General features: G+C 41.2%; 1 protein-coding gene across 3 annotated transcripts in view; it reads right to left on the bottom strand.

The window, feature by feature from the left end:
- eml3 (EMAP like 3) overlaps positions 1-17,032 on the bottom strand; it is a 53,911-nt gene extending 36,879 nt beyond the window's left edge. For all 3 annotated transcript variants that reach the window (XM_030076177.1, XM_030076178.1, XM_030076179.1), the window contains exon 1: positions 16,912-17,032. In XM_030076177.1, the coding sequence (XP_029932037.1) occupies positions 16,912-16,936 (25 nt within the window). In that variant the 5' untranslated portion in view covers positions 16,937-17,032. The remainder of the gene's footprint in view (positions 1-16,911) is intronic.
- Positions 17,033-18,430: the final 1,398 nt, after the last annotated feature.

Below are 18,430 nucleotides of genomic sequence, written 5' to 3'. Positions count from 1 at the left end.
CATGTCGCAAAATTGGTGTTGTCCAAACAATTTCCTTTGAAACTGCACTTCCATGACTACACTAGTTATCAATCAAGCCAGAGCTAAGTTGCTGGCTCAAAGTATAATTAATGGTTGCCAGTAATTTTAGATAGCTTTCCTGTGTGCCTTCTGCTCTGAACATTCCCCACAATTATAATGTTGTTGTTGGTTCTGTCCAGTCCAGTCTGACTGATGCAACGAAAAGGTAAATCCAAACTCTTCTGTTACCCAGTCTTCTTTAAGATTTCGCTATACAACATGAGAAATCCTAAAATTTACTGTTCTATGTCCGTGGCACAGACCTTTGAGAGAGGTATTTAAGACATTTGTCATTTGAGGCCTTATCTTTGGGTAGACAAATGCAAGACTTTTAAGATTTTTTTAAGGATCCGCAGATACCTGGAATAGAACTGATAGAATTGAAATTTATCATTACACTAGAGAGAGCCAACTTAAGAGCATACAAATTCTTTACTAAAAATGGAAAGGAGGAAGTAGGCTTTTCTCAAGTGTGACAATCCATACAATGAAACGTCACGGTTGACGCTACCGTTTACAAAAAACATGATCAGTTTCAACATTCTCAAAGACGAATTGCAAATCATCAACAGTGACGCAACCTACGTCTGCCACTCTGATATCTTACCTCATTCTTAAGCCATTCTAATACCAATTTCTCAATGGCATAGTGAGCTAAACCCATAACAAGGACACCACTTTTCATTTGCACCCATATTCAAAGCCGTCCTTCTTATTACAGCTCACCTCCAGGGAGCAGTGACTGGTGACGCTGGCATCTGAGGAGAGATGTGCACCAGGAGGCAGGCTGACAGGCAGGAGGCTCCACTGGACCACCCAGTGCGATACGATTCACAATCAAAATGCTGTCAGCCAAATGAGCAGACGCTTAAATAACTAAATGAACAGAGAACAGAGAAGAGAAGAGAACACCTGTGCATGGCTCGACTTAAAAGTGCAGCTGTGGCTGGATTTTAGATGCATGAGGGATTATGCTCGCTCACAGAATGATTGGGTGATCTCCAAAACCTGACCGGCACATGCCAGTTTTTTGCCAACCTGACCTGATGGTACATGTTGTAGATAAATCATGGTGAGTTTGTTGTTGGATTATCTCCACAATGTTTGCAGAAGCACAACAATGACTTTGAAGTTCGGCTTTGATGAAGAGCCAATAAGGCTTAATGCATTGCTTGTTTTCACAGCTAGAGTTATACAATGAGCACAAATTGGCACTATTAGTACAGTTACAACAGCTCCACACACATCAAACTGCGGCCCACTTACAGTTAAGCATGATCCCATGAGTGGGTTTCATTTGAGCTCATACAGGTGCTTTGCATCTAAAAAAAGTAACCCACAAACACCTCTGTATGGTCCAATTCACATGAAACTATAAACAAAAAATAGGTCACATTTGAGTTTATCAATCGGCTCTGGAGTATCAGTGGCTTGAAATTAGTAATGACACAGTATGTAGGCTATATGAAGGGCAATTTAATGTACATGGCAATGGTTTTCAAAGTGGGCCTTCCAGGGAGTTCTCAGCAAAGTGAGAAATAGTTTAATTTCACTACAATTTAATTAATCACAAATTATTACTGTAAAAGAGAGATGAATGATTTTTTTTAACAATATGTTTTAGCACCACATTGAATCTTTTTGAAAGTGCTCAAGTATGACATGTCAACAATTTAATACTTAGCGAAAACCACAATATTTTTCCATGATCAGCGTCCCCCGGGCCAAATCACTTCCAATGGGAGTCGCAGCTTAATCAAAGTCAGCTTGAGAGTCTGGGACATGAGAAAGTTTGAAAAACCCCAGTCCAGGGTACTGAACAGAAGACTAGAACACTGAGAAAAAGTGGAAAATCCTGGGAAAAGAAAACATATCATAAAGGGGAAATTTAGTATTTAGTACTGAGAATACATGGGCTTTACCTATTATTGTACTTATTTATTGCGGTTGGCTTTTTTTCTTGACCCCTAACTGTTTTTGACGACGGAGCATTTGGGTTACGCTGTGGTATGAATCTACTATACAGCTCAAATAAGATGTGATTTGATATTTATAGTTTATAGAGTGTGGGCTTCAAAAAAAAAACACCCACCACCTAAGCAGAACATAAATACGCTGTGCTGAACTCAGACTGTGGGGGAAGCTGGTAACTAGCAGTGCAGACAAAGTGAGATGAGCCTCAGCTGTGTTATCGGCTTTCTTCCGTCCCACTGGTTTTCTACAGGAGAGGAAAACCAGTGATATGGTGATGAAGGGACAGTTACAGACCGTTACAGATTAAATATGCAACCAGGCAAACGGCATCACATCCGTCACATCAGAGGTGGACGACGCTGCTGTCCCATTTCAGTGTGCAGCAAGGGTTCTTTTCAACTAGTTTGAGTCTATGACTAAAATATTTGTGGTGAAGAAAGGAAATAGCTGGGTGCAGAAGAAAGTGATCTTGTGGGCGAGTGTTTTTATTTTTTTGTTTGTTTTGACAGACACAAGAGCTTTGTAAAGTTTGAAGTTGTTGCATTCGACGGCGCTCACCCTTATTTTTCGTTCCACGTCCTTTACCCTACAGTTGTTGAGGTGTTTTTAACGGCATTGAACTGTATGTGTTCATATTATGAAGATGTATGCGTTTTTGCATTTTAAGATATTTTCAGAAATGCACCTGTGTGGTCTTTTTTTTTTTACAGATAAAAAAAAATTGTGTTATGAAAAAATCCATCTCCGTGTGGACGTGGCCCCTGTTGCATTTTTGTGTCTGGTTGTTTTCTAGTGTTTTCTATATAATGCTAAAGGAACATTCCCCAACACATTAACACTGTTTAAAAACAAAGAACAAAGACGAGGAACTTGCACTATGTTTCTGGTGACTCTGTGATGTTTTAGGGTGTAGCTGCATTTGTCTGTTGATTAACTGGATGCACACAGAGAGCAGCTACAATGGAGCTTAATGGGAGAAAGAACTGAGCTCCCCCTCTTGGTTACTGGATTTCTAGCTGCATGTGTAAGGTTGCCCTGATGATCAAAGCATGATCAAATTCTGGAAATGGAAATGTTTCTGGTGGCCCGTGATGAGTTAAGGTGACCTGACGAAATGCATTAGATTTGTTCCGGTGCCAATACAGTTTGAAACCAAACTTACATTACACAGTACTTTGATTTTAAGAAAGCTTATTTCGTTGGACCTCAAGGATCGGATCAAGTGATGTGCCTACAGTGAACAAGGAGTATAAAGCAACGACATGGAACTTTGATTTTGTGTTGATTTCGCGCGCCGCTGTGGACAAATCACATCAAAGCAAAATTTGTTAAAGCCTCTCTCATTGGCCATCCAGCTGGGCATCTGCAGGACTCGAGACTAACTTGTTTCACCACCATCCCAGGATCGTCCCGAAACCCTGTTATAACGGTCCCACAGTGAAAGTGGACCATCCCACATTTTAAATATTGTCTTTTTTCCACATCATCATAAGTTGCGGTTATTCATGGACTATTTGACTGTTGTCATGAGTGAAACCCACACCATTAAATACCAATCAAAGAATGAGATGAATAATTGGAATTTCCATACACAGAAAATGACACCCTTTATAAATGTCCCCATTATAAAAAAGGGAAGCTAAGGAGTGCTCTCAAGAAGAAACTCTCAATTAAGAGCATCATTATTTCCCAAGTTAACACTGCAAACACATTTTTGTCACAAGGTGAAAATTCCGAGTTACAGTGACGGTTCTTGTCACTAAAGCAAGTGGTAAGGTTGCAGTAATGACTGATGAGCATATACAGCATGAGTGAAGTGAAAAAAATAGTTAAGGAATTTATATTTAGGGGTGTTTAAATTATTTCTCTTTCTTCTGGACTCAAGTGTTGTGTGAATTGAGTGCAGAAAAGCAGGAATTGCACAAAACCGTCTGGTGTGTTGAATAAGAAATCAGCTGAATTTGGATCCTATGACTGTCCCCAGGATGCAAGGACGTTGTTAGTCTCGAGTCTGGCTGTAGTGCTGCTAGATTTCAGTTGGAGGCCATGGAGGGACCCTTAAATTCTACAACAATGTTATGGAGCAAAATTGAGGCCAAAATCACGCTGCTTATGCAGGCTGTGGATCTACATGTAGGTAGTTCAGGCATGCAAAACTACTTTTTAACAAGCCATTTAGGCGCCTCAGTTGTGCTCCTGGTTGTTTCATGAGTGCTGTTAAATCCCTCTCTGCATCAGTGTTTGCAGTAGTAAAAGGCAGCCATGGCAAGAGTGTGTAAGCACCATCACCCACGATGGGGCCATCTGGGGAATACTGTTGGAGGTGTCTAAAGATATGGCTCTCCCTCAAGATCCTTGCATCACGGACCAAGCCTGGGTCATTTCACAACATAAGTTGGCAATTATGAGGTCTGCATCTCCCACAAGTGGCACACTGAAGCTGTGCCACCCTTTAATGTACAAACTCCCATTCCCTGTCATGGGTGCTGCACTATGGATAGAAGTGCAGTCCATCATGTCAATAGTATGTAGCTTTGTCCCCAATTCATAAAACCCACGCTTGATCTGCTCAATTTGTCCTGCATTGGTTGGAAAATTGATGAGCTATATCCCACATGTTTCTACACCAACCATAAAACCATTCTGAATCCACAGTTCCAGTGGGATCAGGATTATACCCAAAAATGTTCTACATCTAGATTCTAGTAAGGACTGGATTAAATTCTTATGACAATTTTTACAGTCAGGATCACAGCTTCTACTGCTAAAACACCGAAATCTGAGACTTAACCCAATGTGATTACTGAAATCCCGCTGGTTAGATCCTCGTCTCTGGTGAGGCTTCAAGTGGAATGAAAATCTTAAAACTCTTGGCCCTCCATGGCACATGATACGAGACCCTGTGGTTTAAATGGTTTAAGGTTTTTCGATCCTGATGGGGATAAAAACCTGGAGGAAACACTGAGCAGTTGTAGTTTTGTGGTATGAAAACAGTCAAACCAAAAGTAACGGTACCTTAAGAAAGCCAAATCCGTCAAATGCTAACTGTAGCTAACCTTAGCAGTAACACTGCCACCACCAATGAAACCGGACAATAAAACACTCTATTCATCTATTCTACCCATCAATAAAACCGACCTAATTACAGGGATCTCATCTCCGTGCCAAGAACAGATCAGGGGAAGTCCTTCCAACACAGTGTTGGGTGTGGTAGCACCAAATTGGCAGTCATGCCTTCACCATAAAGATGGGATGAGAAAAGGCAAAAAGTCAGATAACTTGTCCCTTGAGAGACTGAAGTTAGTGATTACAGTATCAAGATGCTTTTGACTTCAACAATAATCCAGTTCAGCTGCCATGAGGAACCAATTAAGGCAGTAATGTTCTTCAAGGGCCACTTTTTAGTGGACACTTGGTATTTATATGTGTGAACAAGCGGAGCAGATGGAGAGAGGCTGGCCAGGGGTGGAAGGAAAGAGAAGAGGGACTGTTAACATGGTTCTTCCTCAGGGGCTAAGTCACCAGTAAACACCACAGTTGGTGTGTTGGCCTTAGAGGTAAAAATCCACCCTGAAGCAACGAACTGCCTCTGGAAAACTGGTGATCTACCTTGCCTTCATGGGCCCATTTTGCTGTCTGGTGTAGTTTTCTTAATCCCAGGGATAGTTGCATAAATACAGACAACGTAACATCAAGCTTTTTCCAGAGCAGCTCCAGTGAAGTTTGATAGGACCAACATTTTCAGCCGTCTGAAACATCAGCCTTGAACACAACAAGTTTTTGTTCAAATGAGCAACAGCTCCATTCCAGTTGTCAAGAGTGAGTCAGAAATGTTTTTCCCCAAATATCTCAAGCAAGTATTTTCATCTAAATATCTTTATCTATTTAAATGGTATTCGCTATGTTAGTCAACTGAGACGTCATTCTGGCAACGCTTTGGAAAAACAAAAATTTCTAACATGTTGCACTTGAACCAACAACCTATCACGCATTAAAACCACAAGACCGTCACACAAAGTGAAAATATTCAGTGTCCAATCTGTGCTTGTTTCTCCTGGCTGACCTTCGTGTGTGTGAATTAACCAAAATATGGGAATGGTTTAATTAAATTGAGGGAACAAACTGGATCTTGTACTGTGAAATAGCAAATTGTGGCCTGAGCAAATATATTTTCTTTTTTCACTGCATTTCCAGGACTGAGAAGGAAAGAAAGAAACAACAATGGCAAAATATCCTTGCATGTGGAATCTGATAAAATGATCTCAATTTAAGGACTTCCCACAGACATTACACACAGTGGTGCAAATTCATGGAGTAAGTTGCCTACACACATTCAAACCTGCGAGAGTGCACAGTTCCTTTGAGTGTCTGGTTTTCTTGTTTTCATTTTTCAGCAACAAGCCACGGCTGCGGGTGAGTCACAGCCGTGTGGCAACCAGTCAGAGGAAGGTGGAATCTGATCTACAACAAATTCACAGCAACTGGACTGGAATTCAGCAGTGGCTAATCTCCAAAATCTCTCTCGCTCTTTGAGAATATTCACTTTCTTAAACGCTTCCTCGAGCTGTAACTTGTCATTCAACTCTCCGCAGAGATGTCATCGCGAGTTCAACTTCTTTTGGTCTTTTAGAAAAAAACAGAAATCAACCAATTCACACACGATAGAGAAAGTTTGCTGACATATTTATTGTACAAGTAATTAATCGATATTAGACAGGTTGTCTATGGAAAGCCACTAATCTGGACTCTTTCTAATGAGACATTTTGATCAAATTTTATACTTAGGGGAATATCTGCTTTATTGACTGTTATGAAGTGGTAAATGGATGAGTGGGAGAGTAGCACAAGGCCACACTGTCAACCCCAATATGATGCAAGAAACATAGTATGCATTATTAACCTGGGTTTCCGAGGAGAGTTTTAGAGTCCCGTGATTTAAATGCTGTTTTAAATATCTTAAGTATTTTCTCTTCTGGCTATTAGAAAAAAATCAAAAACTAGCAGCATCAATGTCAATCTAGAAAGGACAGCAGTCACCAGAATAAACAGAGATAATCCTGAAGTTACTCGGGGAACAATGGCACTTGCTGAGTTAATGAACACCAACACCTCCAGGACAAATTGGTCATCCACGGCTCAGGTTACACAGTAATATGAATAAGATCTATTTACCAAAAGCCATATTTTACTGGTGAATCACAAATTGTCGAAATGAACACAAGACTTGAGTGAGGGTGCTGGTATTCAAATGGGAAACCACAAGCATGTAATGATCCTCGAAGAGAAAGGGGGAGAATTTGATCCCGAAGCCGGGCAAGCTGCTCCTCTATTTAATTTTCACGTTGCTGAAAGGCTCGGGGTCATTCCAGGTTTTTGTGGGCGGTTGGATGTCTGACGGCTGCACAGCCAAACGCTCTTGGACTGAGCAAACTAACTCTTTTGTTAGGACTCCACGCACAGTCACTTGCACAGAGTCTTTCTTGTCCAACTGGTTGATAAATGAGTATACAAAACCTCTCTGTTCATCCGGCATGACTTGAGCCAGGAGTAGATTGGAAGCAGCAGATATCATCAGCATAGGTTGAGTTTCCTTTTTTTTTTCTTTTTTTTTTTAAATCGAAAACTGTTTTTAATCTATGATACTGTCTTGTCAGCATCTGCTCCTATCTCACTGTGGCATATGAAAGTCCTCAGTAGGTCACCAGCAAATATCCAGAGATGATTCTCATAAACCAAGCGGCTTTTCAAAGAATTAGGATGAGTCGACTTCTTTTTCTTGTTAGAACACAGAGCTCAGCCGTGAGTGTTGGTTGTAACAGGGAGAGCAACGGGCTGAAAGATGCAAAGGAGCATTACATCACTCTCATCGTTGTGCAACACAAAATTTGGCAGCAATATCTAAGCCACCTAATTAGATCCCGTAACTAAGGTGTGGAACATTGTTAAAAATGAGAATGAGCGAGAGAAAGGTGATAACATCTCTGCTTGATCTTGAAAAAAAAAAAGGGCCGGGACAATCCATGCTGAGGCGGAGGATGTGGTTTTGTAACCTTTGTGTTTATCGTCTCATCCAAAAGTTGACAGAGAGACTAGTCAGAGCCCGTTTCAAGGACCATTTTCAATGGCGAGGTGCCAGTGCCAAGCTACTGACAATAACTGTAATAAAAAACAAAAGCCACCGGCATGTTCACAAAAGTTATTATTGGCTATGATGAACACCGCACTCACACTAGAACAGTGTGTGGAATTGGATACATGTATGCTTAACCTTTTATTAAAAATCAGATGGTGCCACCATGATGATACGATGCAGTTTGACTGATTACTACACAGGTGGTCGCCTATGGGGAACTAGTTAACCTGAACTGTCTGTATTTCAATGGATTCCAAACAGGTATGCATTAATATGTGTATTAAATGGAAAGTGGCCCATTTTGGAAAGAAAAAAATGGTACTTAAACTCCCACCCCACCCCCAGCTGTTCTGTAGGACAGGATGCTCCAAATGCTAACTGTTAGCCTCCTGCCATTGAGGTGGACTTCCCCCCAGCTAACAGTCTTAAAATAACCACCTTAATGCATTCAAAAAAGGTTTAACATCACATCGAGTTTCACTTTCCATAATTAACATCCACATGAGTGCACAAGCACAATAGTTTTGCTCACATTAAGCTTTAGTTGAGTTTTAGTGTCCAATTTAGTGTTGTCCATGGTCTCAATGCTGTTTCAGAGGCTTTTCTACCCTGACAAGAATAAAATTCTGACATAAAAACTGAACAGTTAGAACGCTTTTGGAATATTGTGGCATGAAAATGATCTACAAATGATAAGAGATATTTAAAGATAATGATTATTGGCACAGAATTTAAGTTATCACTAAAATATCGGTATCAGTTTTCAAAAAATCATATCAATCAACCTCAGTTCATGTCATACTATGGCTATCTGCAGCGACAGATGGTTGACAAACTCATGCAGCCTCCTCCGCCTGTGTCCGCCCACTCACTCTCTCTCACTCTCTCTCTCTCTCAGTCACTGTCTCTCACCCAGCTCCCTGCCTCAGAGTGCTGCTTAATGCCCTCAACCACCTACAGACTGCGCTCGTCCCAAAGCACGATGCTCACTGCTTCTCGCTCTCCACTTTGATTTCAATGCCTCGCCACCACACAACATCCTGTACGCCCCTGCAGAGCGACAAAGTCCCGTCTGCGAAGCGAAACAGTGAGAGAGACGCGTCGCAGAGAATCACATGCTCTTGCCCCGCTGCAGGAGATAGCTGCACAATTGGCAGGTCCTCACTGTAATACAGCATAATGAGGAATTTATTCACTTTGTTAGGCAGTAGTGAAAATTAAACTCTGAATAACCAATGTGACTTTCATGCCGAAATCATTAAAGCAAAAATGCACTCTAAAATGCTATTCAAACAAGAGCTATTGGCAATGTACCTTGTATTTCTAGACATGTTGTATCGTTTGGAGGTGAATTTTTTGTTAATGCACAGATAACTTGCAAATATTTCCAGCTGCTATGATGCAGTCTGATGGCAGAAAATGCTTCAATGATCTGAAGCCTCAACAGTGAACATTATGGTAAGGTTTTGGTGTCAGTTCCTCACACTCAAAGAGCAAAGGCTTCTTTCTAGAGCTGCCATTTTGCACCAACGTTCAACAATCATCCACACTTTGAAGCCTGTCTTGTCCTCAAAGCCAAGTTCACACCCTGTCTCTTAGGGTCTGTCAAAAGGCATTTTGGGAAACGAAGGAAATCGCTAACAGAATTAGAAGCAGATGAAGCAGGTTGAGGTACTCTGAAAAAGTCAATTACAGCACTTCATGACAAAATAGCTCCCGGGATGCACCGAATATCACAGATTGATGAAATGTGACAGTGAGAGAGGATCTGTGGGTGGACGCTTCCTTTAAAGTGGAGGGGGTGTCGATTTCAGGCCTAGATGTGACGATGCAGCCTCAGCACTCCGCTCTAATTTCTAGCCAAAACCCTTAGCAGGCATGCTAACCCTTTTTATTACTAACAGCAATAAAGCGCTGCTTCATTTAGATCCCCCTCAGTAGACAGAGATTAAATGCTGGCCTATATATGGATGCTAAATCTGACTTGGAGGATAAACACGTATAAAAATAATCGCTGAAAAGCCCCGGGAGATTGTAGACCTGTGAGCTAACCCAGTGCTGGCAGCGGGTCAACATAGTGTCACAGTTTGATTGTCATATTTGGCTGAAGCAAAGTGGAATATTATGCAAGACGTTGCTTGCTCCGCACAGGGTAAACAAAAGCGTGAAGCATTCTATTGACTGCTCCTGCAGACATAAATCTTTGCTGCAGGATGATCTCACTCAGTCAAACAGAAGAGCTCTGAGGTTTGCAGTAGCTGATTTAATAACCAGATTCCATCTATCTTTCAGGATCTAAACGGGCGGCCATAATGGCTTGTTTTTCTCCCGCTCTGATTGATGTGTTTACTGTCAGCTGAGAAGTTCAAAAGGATCTTTAAGTAAGATGCTGTCATGATCACAGGGGAGACGACCGGGGTCTCGGTTGCATGCAGCGCTGTGTGATTCGAGACGCAGTTGGACCCTCATCAGACTTCAGAAGCCTGTCTGATGATTTAAAATAATGACAAACACACAACAACACAAATAAGCAAAGCCAAAATCAACATTAGAAAAATGTTTTCTTAGTCTGACCAGAATCCAGAAAAACCCCAAAGTATTCATTTTTTAACAATATAAATGAAGAAAAGCAAGCAAACCTTTGGCGAAGCTGCAACCATCAAATATTTACTTCATAAATTATTAGAACCATCCCATTAATAAATAATACTGGTCTAAAGTCAGTTTTCCATCTAACGATAATTCAAGTAGTTAACCACAACACTGTCATAGTAATAAATGTTCATTTTGTTATTGTCTGCAACTAACTGATACAGCACATTAGTGATCCAACCTACCAGCAGTTGATTAGAGGGTTTACATTTGCTGGTCTTTATTTTGAAAAATCTCAGATACAGATGAAGTGATGAGCTCCAGCGTCCACTTTGTTGGAAATCAATGGAAGGGCAGTGACACCCATTATGGCCGAACAGAGAAAAGAAAGAGTGGCACCGACAAAAATTGAAGCAATCCAAGAAAAAAGACGCCAAAGTTCAATTGACACATCAATAAGAACCTCTCGCCCAAGGACACCAAAGAAAATAGAAAAACAGCACCCAAAGAGGGTCATTTCAACACAGCTCATACAGTCAAAAGTGCTCAAGCAAAACTTTAATCGTACCTATTTACTAAAGTCTCACTTCTGTTCCATCGTTCTTCCTTTTGCTTTGTTTTCACCATTGTGTACGCACGCACAGAAATCGACCTGAAAACAGCATACGCCACTCTTCAAGCAGATCTCCAGTGTTGTAAAAAAAAAAAAAAAAAATGACGCCTCCAATGCCAAATAGCAAAATATATAAATGCCAGTAAACAAATAGAGACGTTCTGAACTACGTTAAATGTTCAAATCAGCCTTTCACTCAGTTATCAAATACACAACCATGTGAAGATCTGACTGTCAACATCGCCAGGTAATAGCCTACACCTTCTGACTTTATTATGAAAACCTGAACATCAAGATCATCATACAAACCGAGATCGTCTCTCAGTTTGTAATTAGGCCTACGCTTTGTTATGTGCTGATAAGTGATGGGACCCGGTAATTAAAACAAACTGAAGGTGTTACACAAATGGAGTGACTGCCAAAAGAAATATTATAAAAGGGCAGGTGGTGTGTAATGACATGCCGTGGCTGTTTTGGCACAGGTCGGCCACGTAAGCTGCGATACGCCAGCCGTGTTGAAAGACGTGATAACCGTAACACACAGCTACAGTGTGAGAAATATACGGAGTGGTGTCTGCTGCAGAATTTCACAGGGTGAAATAGGTGGCTACCCGCTCCAATAATGCCAACTTGACCAGGCTACTTGTTGGCATTTTTGTTTATGTCAAACCACCTCCTACTGCCTATTTCTTTTGCTCAGGGTCATCACAACTCATACTGCTGCACCTAACTCAAGCAGACGTGCTCTATGTGCGCAGACATTTTGCATAAGTAGAAAAAATTAGAAGAGGTCACACAGTTGAGTGCAGATCTCCACCAAGTGTCTCTCCCCTTTTCTGAACTACCTGGCTCGGTGCTACCCTATGTGCTGACCACAGCTCTGGAGAGACGCAGCAGCGGCTAATTGCATTGTCAAACGCTTTTCAAATTCCAGATGAAATGACTGTGTGACTCGTAACACGGTACAGTAGCCTGCCAGCCATCTGTGGCTCTGTGCCACAACAATTCATACGGCTTTTGACAGAAACCGGTTTCAGAAAGACAATCAACTACGGCCTCTCTCTATCTCTTTCTCTCTCTCTCTCTCTCTCTCTCTCTCTCTCACACACACACACACACACACACACACACACACACTAAAGACCTGTGAAGATTAGGCAGACAGTCCCTGAAATAAGAAACAGTAATGGCTGTTTTACTCCTCTTTTTTTCCAGTGGAGATGCAACATATTTGAACTTGCTGCAACATTTTTTACACGGCTGTGTTTCTCGTGTTCGGCTCGCTTGTCTGCAGTGGTAAACTCGCCCAAGGATTTTGTCCTGGATTTTTCCAGCCACGATCAGAGCAGCCACGGCCACAACAGGATTTAAGAAATGAACGAGCTAGACAGTGAATCAGGTGAGACTGAGACACAGAGACCCAGTGGAATTAGCAGGGAGGGATAGCAAGAGAGCCGTGTGATTGAGCAAGGTAGACGGAGAACTGCAATGAGGGAACGCTGTATAGTGAGAGAGACAGAGAGCGGGAGAGAGGTGGTCGAGCGAGGTAGACAGTGAATGGAGAGAGAACGTAAGTAGCCAAAGCAAATGTTTCGCAAAGGTTTTGACTCACAGCAGCCACAAGTGGTTCTTCATGGTACAAACATAAGTGTGCACAAAAGATTTAGGCTGATAGGCCCAGTGTTTTCTGAGAACAGCTGTGGACAGGCACAGGCACACACACACACACACACACACACACACACCCACACACACACACAGATGAGTGAAAACAATATCTCCACTGGCTATGCCTGGAAAGAAATAAAAGGTTTCTTTTTTAGAAAAGGCAGTGTTCTGTAAACTTTACAAACTGTAAAAAAATTCTGTATATCAGCATTCATGAAAGGTGTTCCTTGATCAATTACACCTAAGTTTGGGCATTCACAAGGTGGAAGTTAAGGCTCATACACATGCACAACACTTCACATAGATTTGTGATTTATAAAAAAAAGAAGTGCATGCAAGTATGTGAACGTATGGTTTTAAAAATCTGATGTTTTTGGGGCGTAGGTAGTCCTGCTCTGTGCTTACGTAACCTTTAAGTGCAGTTTTATGAAGGAGGCTCCTGATCTCACTAGTTCAAAGGTGGAGCTGCAAGTGAGCGGCACTGCAACGCACCGAGTGACAAAGCAGACCTACTAATCCAGTATTTAGCACGATGCACCTCTGCTCTAATGACCTAGCTTAACTCTTCTCTAGCATACACACGTTTTGTGTCCACTACAGGCAGCCGTAGTCTGTGTCAGACACTTCTTGAGGCTGTTGCAATTCCTTGGTTGCTGACAAAAGGCCATAAAAGTCACTGATTGTGTAATGTCTCAATAAAAATAAAATAGTTCTTCAACATGTGTGTTATTTCTTTTATTACAGCGGCGTCCTGCTGTCACTGTAATATTTCTGTCTGCTACAAAGTGCTGCAAGCTGTGATAGAGATATGCCAGTGCTGTTGCAAGTCCTGCCTGCCAAAAACTGCTGATAAAAGTCATAAATTGTTTAATGCCTTCCTGGATATACTGTTTGCCTGAGTACGAGCCACAACGGGGAGTTGCTGACGTCGTCCGAGGCGTGATGCGGTGCACTCAGTCAGCTGAGAGTGACACACAGGCAGAAGCTGCTTCACATCAGCGCAGTCAGCTCCCAGCATGTCATCCCCTCCTCAGCTCCTTTACAGATGACGGATGACACCATTTGGCCTGGCTTACGTTTGAGCTTTTTCTTTCTGCATACTTGCCTCAACCCTTTGAAAGCTGACCAAATTCACTTCATTCCTTCCAAAAGATGGGAAATAAGGCAATGAGCAAATTTGCAAAAATGACCAGAACACTGCTGAAAAATCAGGGGGAAACGATGACGCCAGAAAGAAAATGACCAGAGTGACCAGAAAAGTTGTGAAAGAAAGAAAGAAAGAAAGAAAGAAAGAAAGAAAGAAAACTATCTGAAAATTAGCAAAAGAAAACATCAGAAAAATGTGCAAAAAAAAAAACCCAAACAAAAGAAAACTATTCATACTTATTAGAAATATATTTGAATTACAAAGTAATTACTATAAAATTGCCACAAAGTATGAAAATTTCACACACACAAAAAAAATAAATAAATACATAAATAAAATCAAATAAAAGGAAATAAAGTGAATTTGTTGAGAGGGTGCAATAAAAGCTGTCCAAATCAAAAGGTGGGAGGTAAAGTGAGAGAGGGAGGCAGAGAAAAGCAGTCCAGGGCTTAGAAATGGTCTCTGGCCACAGCAGCACAGATTTAACTCACAGGATTCAGCCCATGGCTTTTTCCAGGCTGATACTTTTTGGCTGGACTGTTTAAGTCCAATGGAAAAAATCCCTTCCAACATGTTCATCCTCCTGGGTACAGGACACCGGGGAGGGGGGATATCGGGCAAGAAGCAACAGGATTTATGGGAAATGTGGTCATCATTTAGACAAATGCACAATGCCACTGTAGAGGTGATTATACATGATCAATACACTTCACTGTCCAGTCACTGTCCATATTAAGACACAGATTATTGGAGTTATTTTGCCTTTTCAAGGGTGCTTCTTCTACAGTTATAGATACTGTGATGTATCAAAGCTTATTATCTTACAGTATATCACATTTCACAGAATCGCCTGTATTACGATATCATTGTGATGGTATCATATTGCAGTTTCCAGCCATGGTATTCATTGTTATCAGGGCAGATAAGCTGTGGAGAAACTGTTCTACCATGAGAGACTTCACTGAAACCCAGGACGACAGAAAATACGATGGCAGAGGGATAAAACGTATTCATAATGTGGAATGTGCTAAACATTAGAATGAATTCAAGTACTGTAGTCGACAAGTGGAAGCGCTGAACAATACCACAATGCCATCTGCATCATGACATATCAGCACCAGCAGAGGATGACGCTTGCCGGACCAGTTGTGATTTTTCAAAAAAGGCTAATATCGGTGCCATGTATCAGTCCAAACACACCATGCAAACTCGATTTCCTCCAGCTCAGAGGAAGTGCAGCCTTGCCCACAGATGCTGGCGGGCGTCTTCTTGTGATATTTACTGTTCCCCAGCGTCTTGCTGGCCCACCATTTTACAAGACAAGTAAACACAACATCAGCACATGAGGTAGGACAGCGGGGCCTACAGATGTGCAACAACAGCATCATTGTGCAACCACATTATGGCTGCTGTTAAACAGCTCTCATGGTAGGGGTGGAGCAGGTGGAGCCCACGCTATTGGGCTTTCAAGTCATACAGGAGAGAAAAAAAGGGGTTTAAAAAGTCAGCGAGACTTGGAAGTCAAGATGCACAGGCGGAGCGTGGAGGTCTATGGAAAAAATGTAAATGGTACAAAATATCATTCCATATGTGTGAATCTTTAAATAGCAGACAGCACAGCAGGGTTTTCTTTGATCTGCTGACAACACTGCTGGTGGTCTGACAGTCTGACTGCAGAGTGGAGAAAACTGCATTCCCTTAGATGCACAGCCAGACACTGGAGACCATAGCTACCAATGCAAAATGTTCATCTTTAAAATAAATAAATAAATAAATAAAGGAATAAGTAAACTCAAAATTCAAAGTGAAGCTGTGTGATACGCAGGGATGATGATGGCTAGTTGGCCCTCAGTCTTCACTGCAGTAATCTGTTCACATCAGTAACAGCAGAGAGGCACAGATGCACTCTAACTTCCAGCATTACATGAACCCAGTGTTAAACTTCATCTGTTACACACCCTGCACTCCACTCACACCTGACCCCGGTGCTGTTTCACACAGCAAGGCTCCATCAGCAAGCCCTCAAAACGAAACTAACAGTTATTACACAGGCAATACGCAGAACTACACCTAAGGACATATGGTACTTGCCTGCACCACAAACCTAGAGCTACACAAGTGGTAATGTCATTTGGTGCGGCGGTACTCCCACACAGTTCGCAACGGTACGTGACGTTCCCTCCACCGTTTGAAAAACTGCAAATTTTAAATTGCCTTCCTTTTAGCTGGTCATAGCTGTGCGACTGAGTAAAGCCTAAAACCTCTGTGAAGTTCTCAAGAGACACTACTAAATTCGGCATACTTCCAATGCTCAGACAAACTCTTATTTTTATATTTCATCAAAGTTCAGAAAAGGTTCCCCTGTTGTCACCGCAGTCTACTTGAGCTAAAATGCATCATGGTGGGCGGTAGCGCGCAATGCGAATCAACTGTAAAAGTTAAAAGCTCAATGAAATTAAGTCCTGTGTGGTGATACAAATGATGCCGAACTTCGAAAAATAATCCAATAATTTATTAAAGATATACACAGAGTGCCCCGAGCTGAAAACACCTCGAGGTAAGCAAAGAAATATTTCAGTGACAGATATTCAAATTATGTTTGGTGTATCATCCATACCAAAGAGAACGACACAATTCGGGGCTAAAGCACAGCCCAAATATTTTCTAGAGTGGTTAAATGTTGTAGGTGAAAAAAAAAACAGTCTTTGTCAGTGCTTTGCTTACCCAAGCTATTCGTGGAGGAGTCCATAGTCCGGTGTTTAGAAGTTGCGAAAAGTTTCTAGAGGTAAAGTCTAGTTTGAGGTGTGTTTTCCATGCTGAGATGAGTGTCAGAAGTCACATTTCGGACATGCGTCAAGCTAGCGGAGATAGCAACAAGGGGACCGGAAGTACCGAAATCACCTGTGCAGTAAAGGCGCCTAAAAGAAAAGGCAACGAAGAAAACAAAGGCAACAAATAAAAAAAAGATAAAGCAATATTTTAAAATTCTTCCCGAACAACTGATAAACTTGTGATTGTGGTGGTGGTGGTGAACATGTCTGTGTAGACTATTTTCATAGCGCTTCTTTTTAGTTTGATTTACAGAATAATTTCTTTTAAGAAATAGATCAAGATTTCATTCCGGCCAATGAGCTCCGGGATAGGCTCCAGCAACCCCCGCGACCCTTGTGAGGATAAGCGGTTTGGACAGTGGATGGATGGATGGATGGATCAAGATTTCATGCCAACAAAGGCTGATATATGGCTCATGTTTAACAATCCCAGTCTCTCATTCATTTGATTATTATTTTGGCTAAATATTATATCCATGAAGTGATTTGGCTTTCAAAATTACCCTGCTTTTACATTTTTTAGAATCAGATTTTAAAAACATATTTGACTACTATGAAAACTCAGAAATTAAAAATTGGCAAAAACTATGAGATTACTTTAACATGTCAAATTTACTCCAATTAGTTAGCAGACCATGGAGGTTTCTTTCTTTCTTTCTTTGCCCTACATTTTGTTATTTGTTATTCACTGTAATTTGTTTTATATTATTTTTATACTGAGGTATATTTACAGCAATTGTCTAATGAAAATGCATGTAAAATATATGCTTCATTTACCTCATTGAATTTTCTCAAATTAAGAAAAACAAAAAGTTACGTCTCCACCGGAAGTCTCTACATTATCGTGGTTACCTTTACAGTAAATCACGGAACGTGCACGATGCAGAGTTTTTGCTTTTCACTTTACTTTATAATTGTTTAATAATTACTTATTTCTCTACTGTGCGTTTTCACGGTGTACAAATGCAGATTTAGAGAAAAAGCTGTTGAAAAATTGCAAAAATGAAACTTGCACCAAAGTTTCCAAGGTGGTTACACCCCCTGTCACATACAACATTAAACCAACCGCTTCACTTTCCACTGTATGTCTTGAAGGCGTTTCCCGCCACCGCGCGGCAGGAGCCTGTAGTGCACGAGCTCCGGTGACGCTTTCATGTACTGTTGGAAATACGAAATTTACCGAACGTCAAGCGGAACGTAACTACGTAAACACGACTGGGAAGTCAAGTCCGTTTCTCTATCCGAGTGGCTATATTAATGTCATATGCTGTCGCTTGGACGTTTGAGAAACTTATTGTAAGTTTATATTTACGCTTCTTGTTTAGCTTACCCTTGTCATACATATTTTGCCAGAATAAATCAACTGAAACAATAACTACATGTGTGGTAATATTTTCTAATGTTTTTCCACC

This window comes from Myripristis murdjan, chromosome 18, assembly GCF_902150065.1.
Source record: "Myripristis murdjan chromosome 18, fMyrMur1.1, whole genome shotgun sequence".
Taxonomy (NCBI): Eukaryota; Metazoa; Chordata; class Actinopteri; order Holocentriformes; family Holocentridae; genus Myripristis; species Myripristis murdjan.
This window is presented reverse-complemented; position numbering and strand designations above follow the sequence as displayed.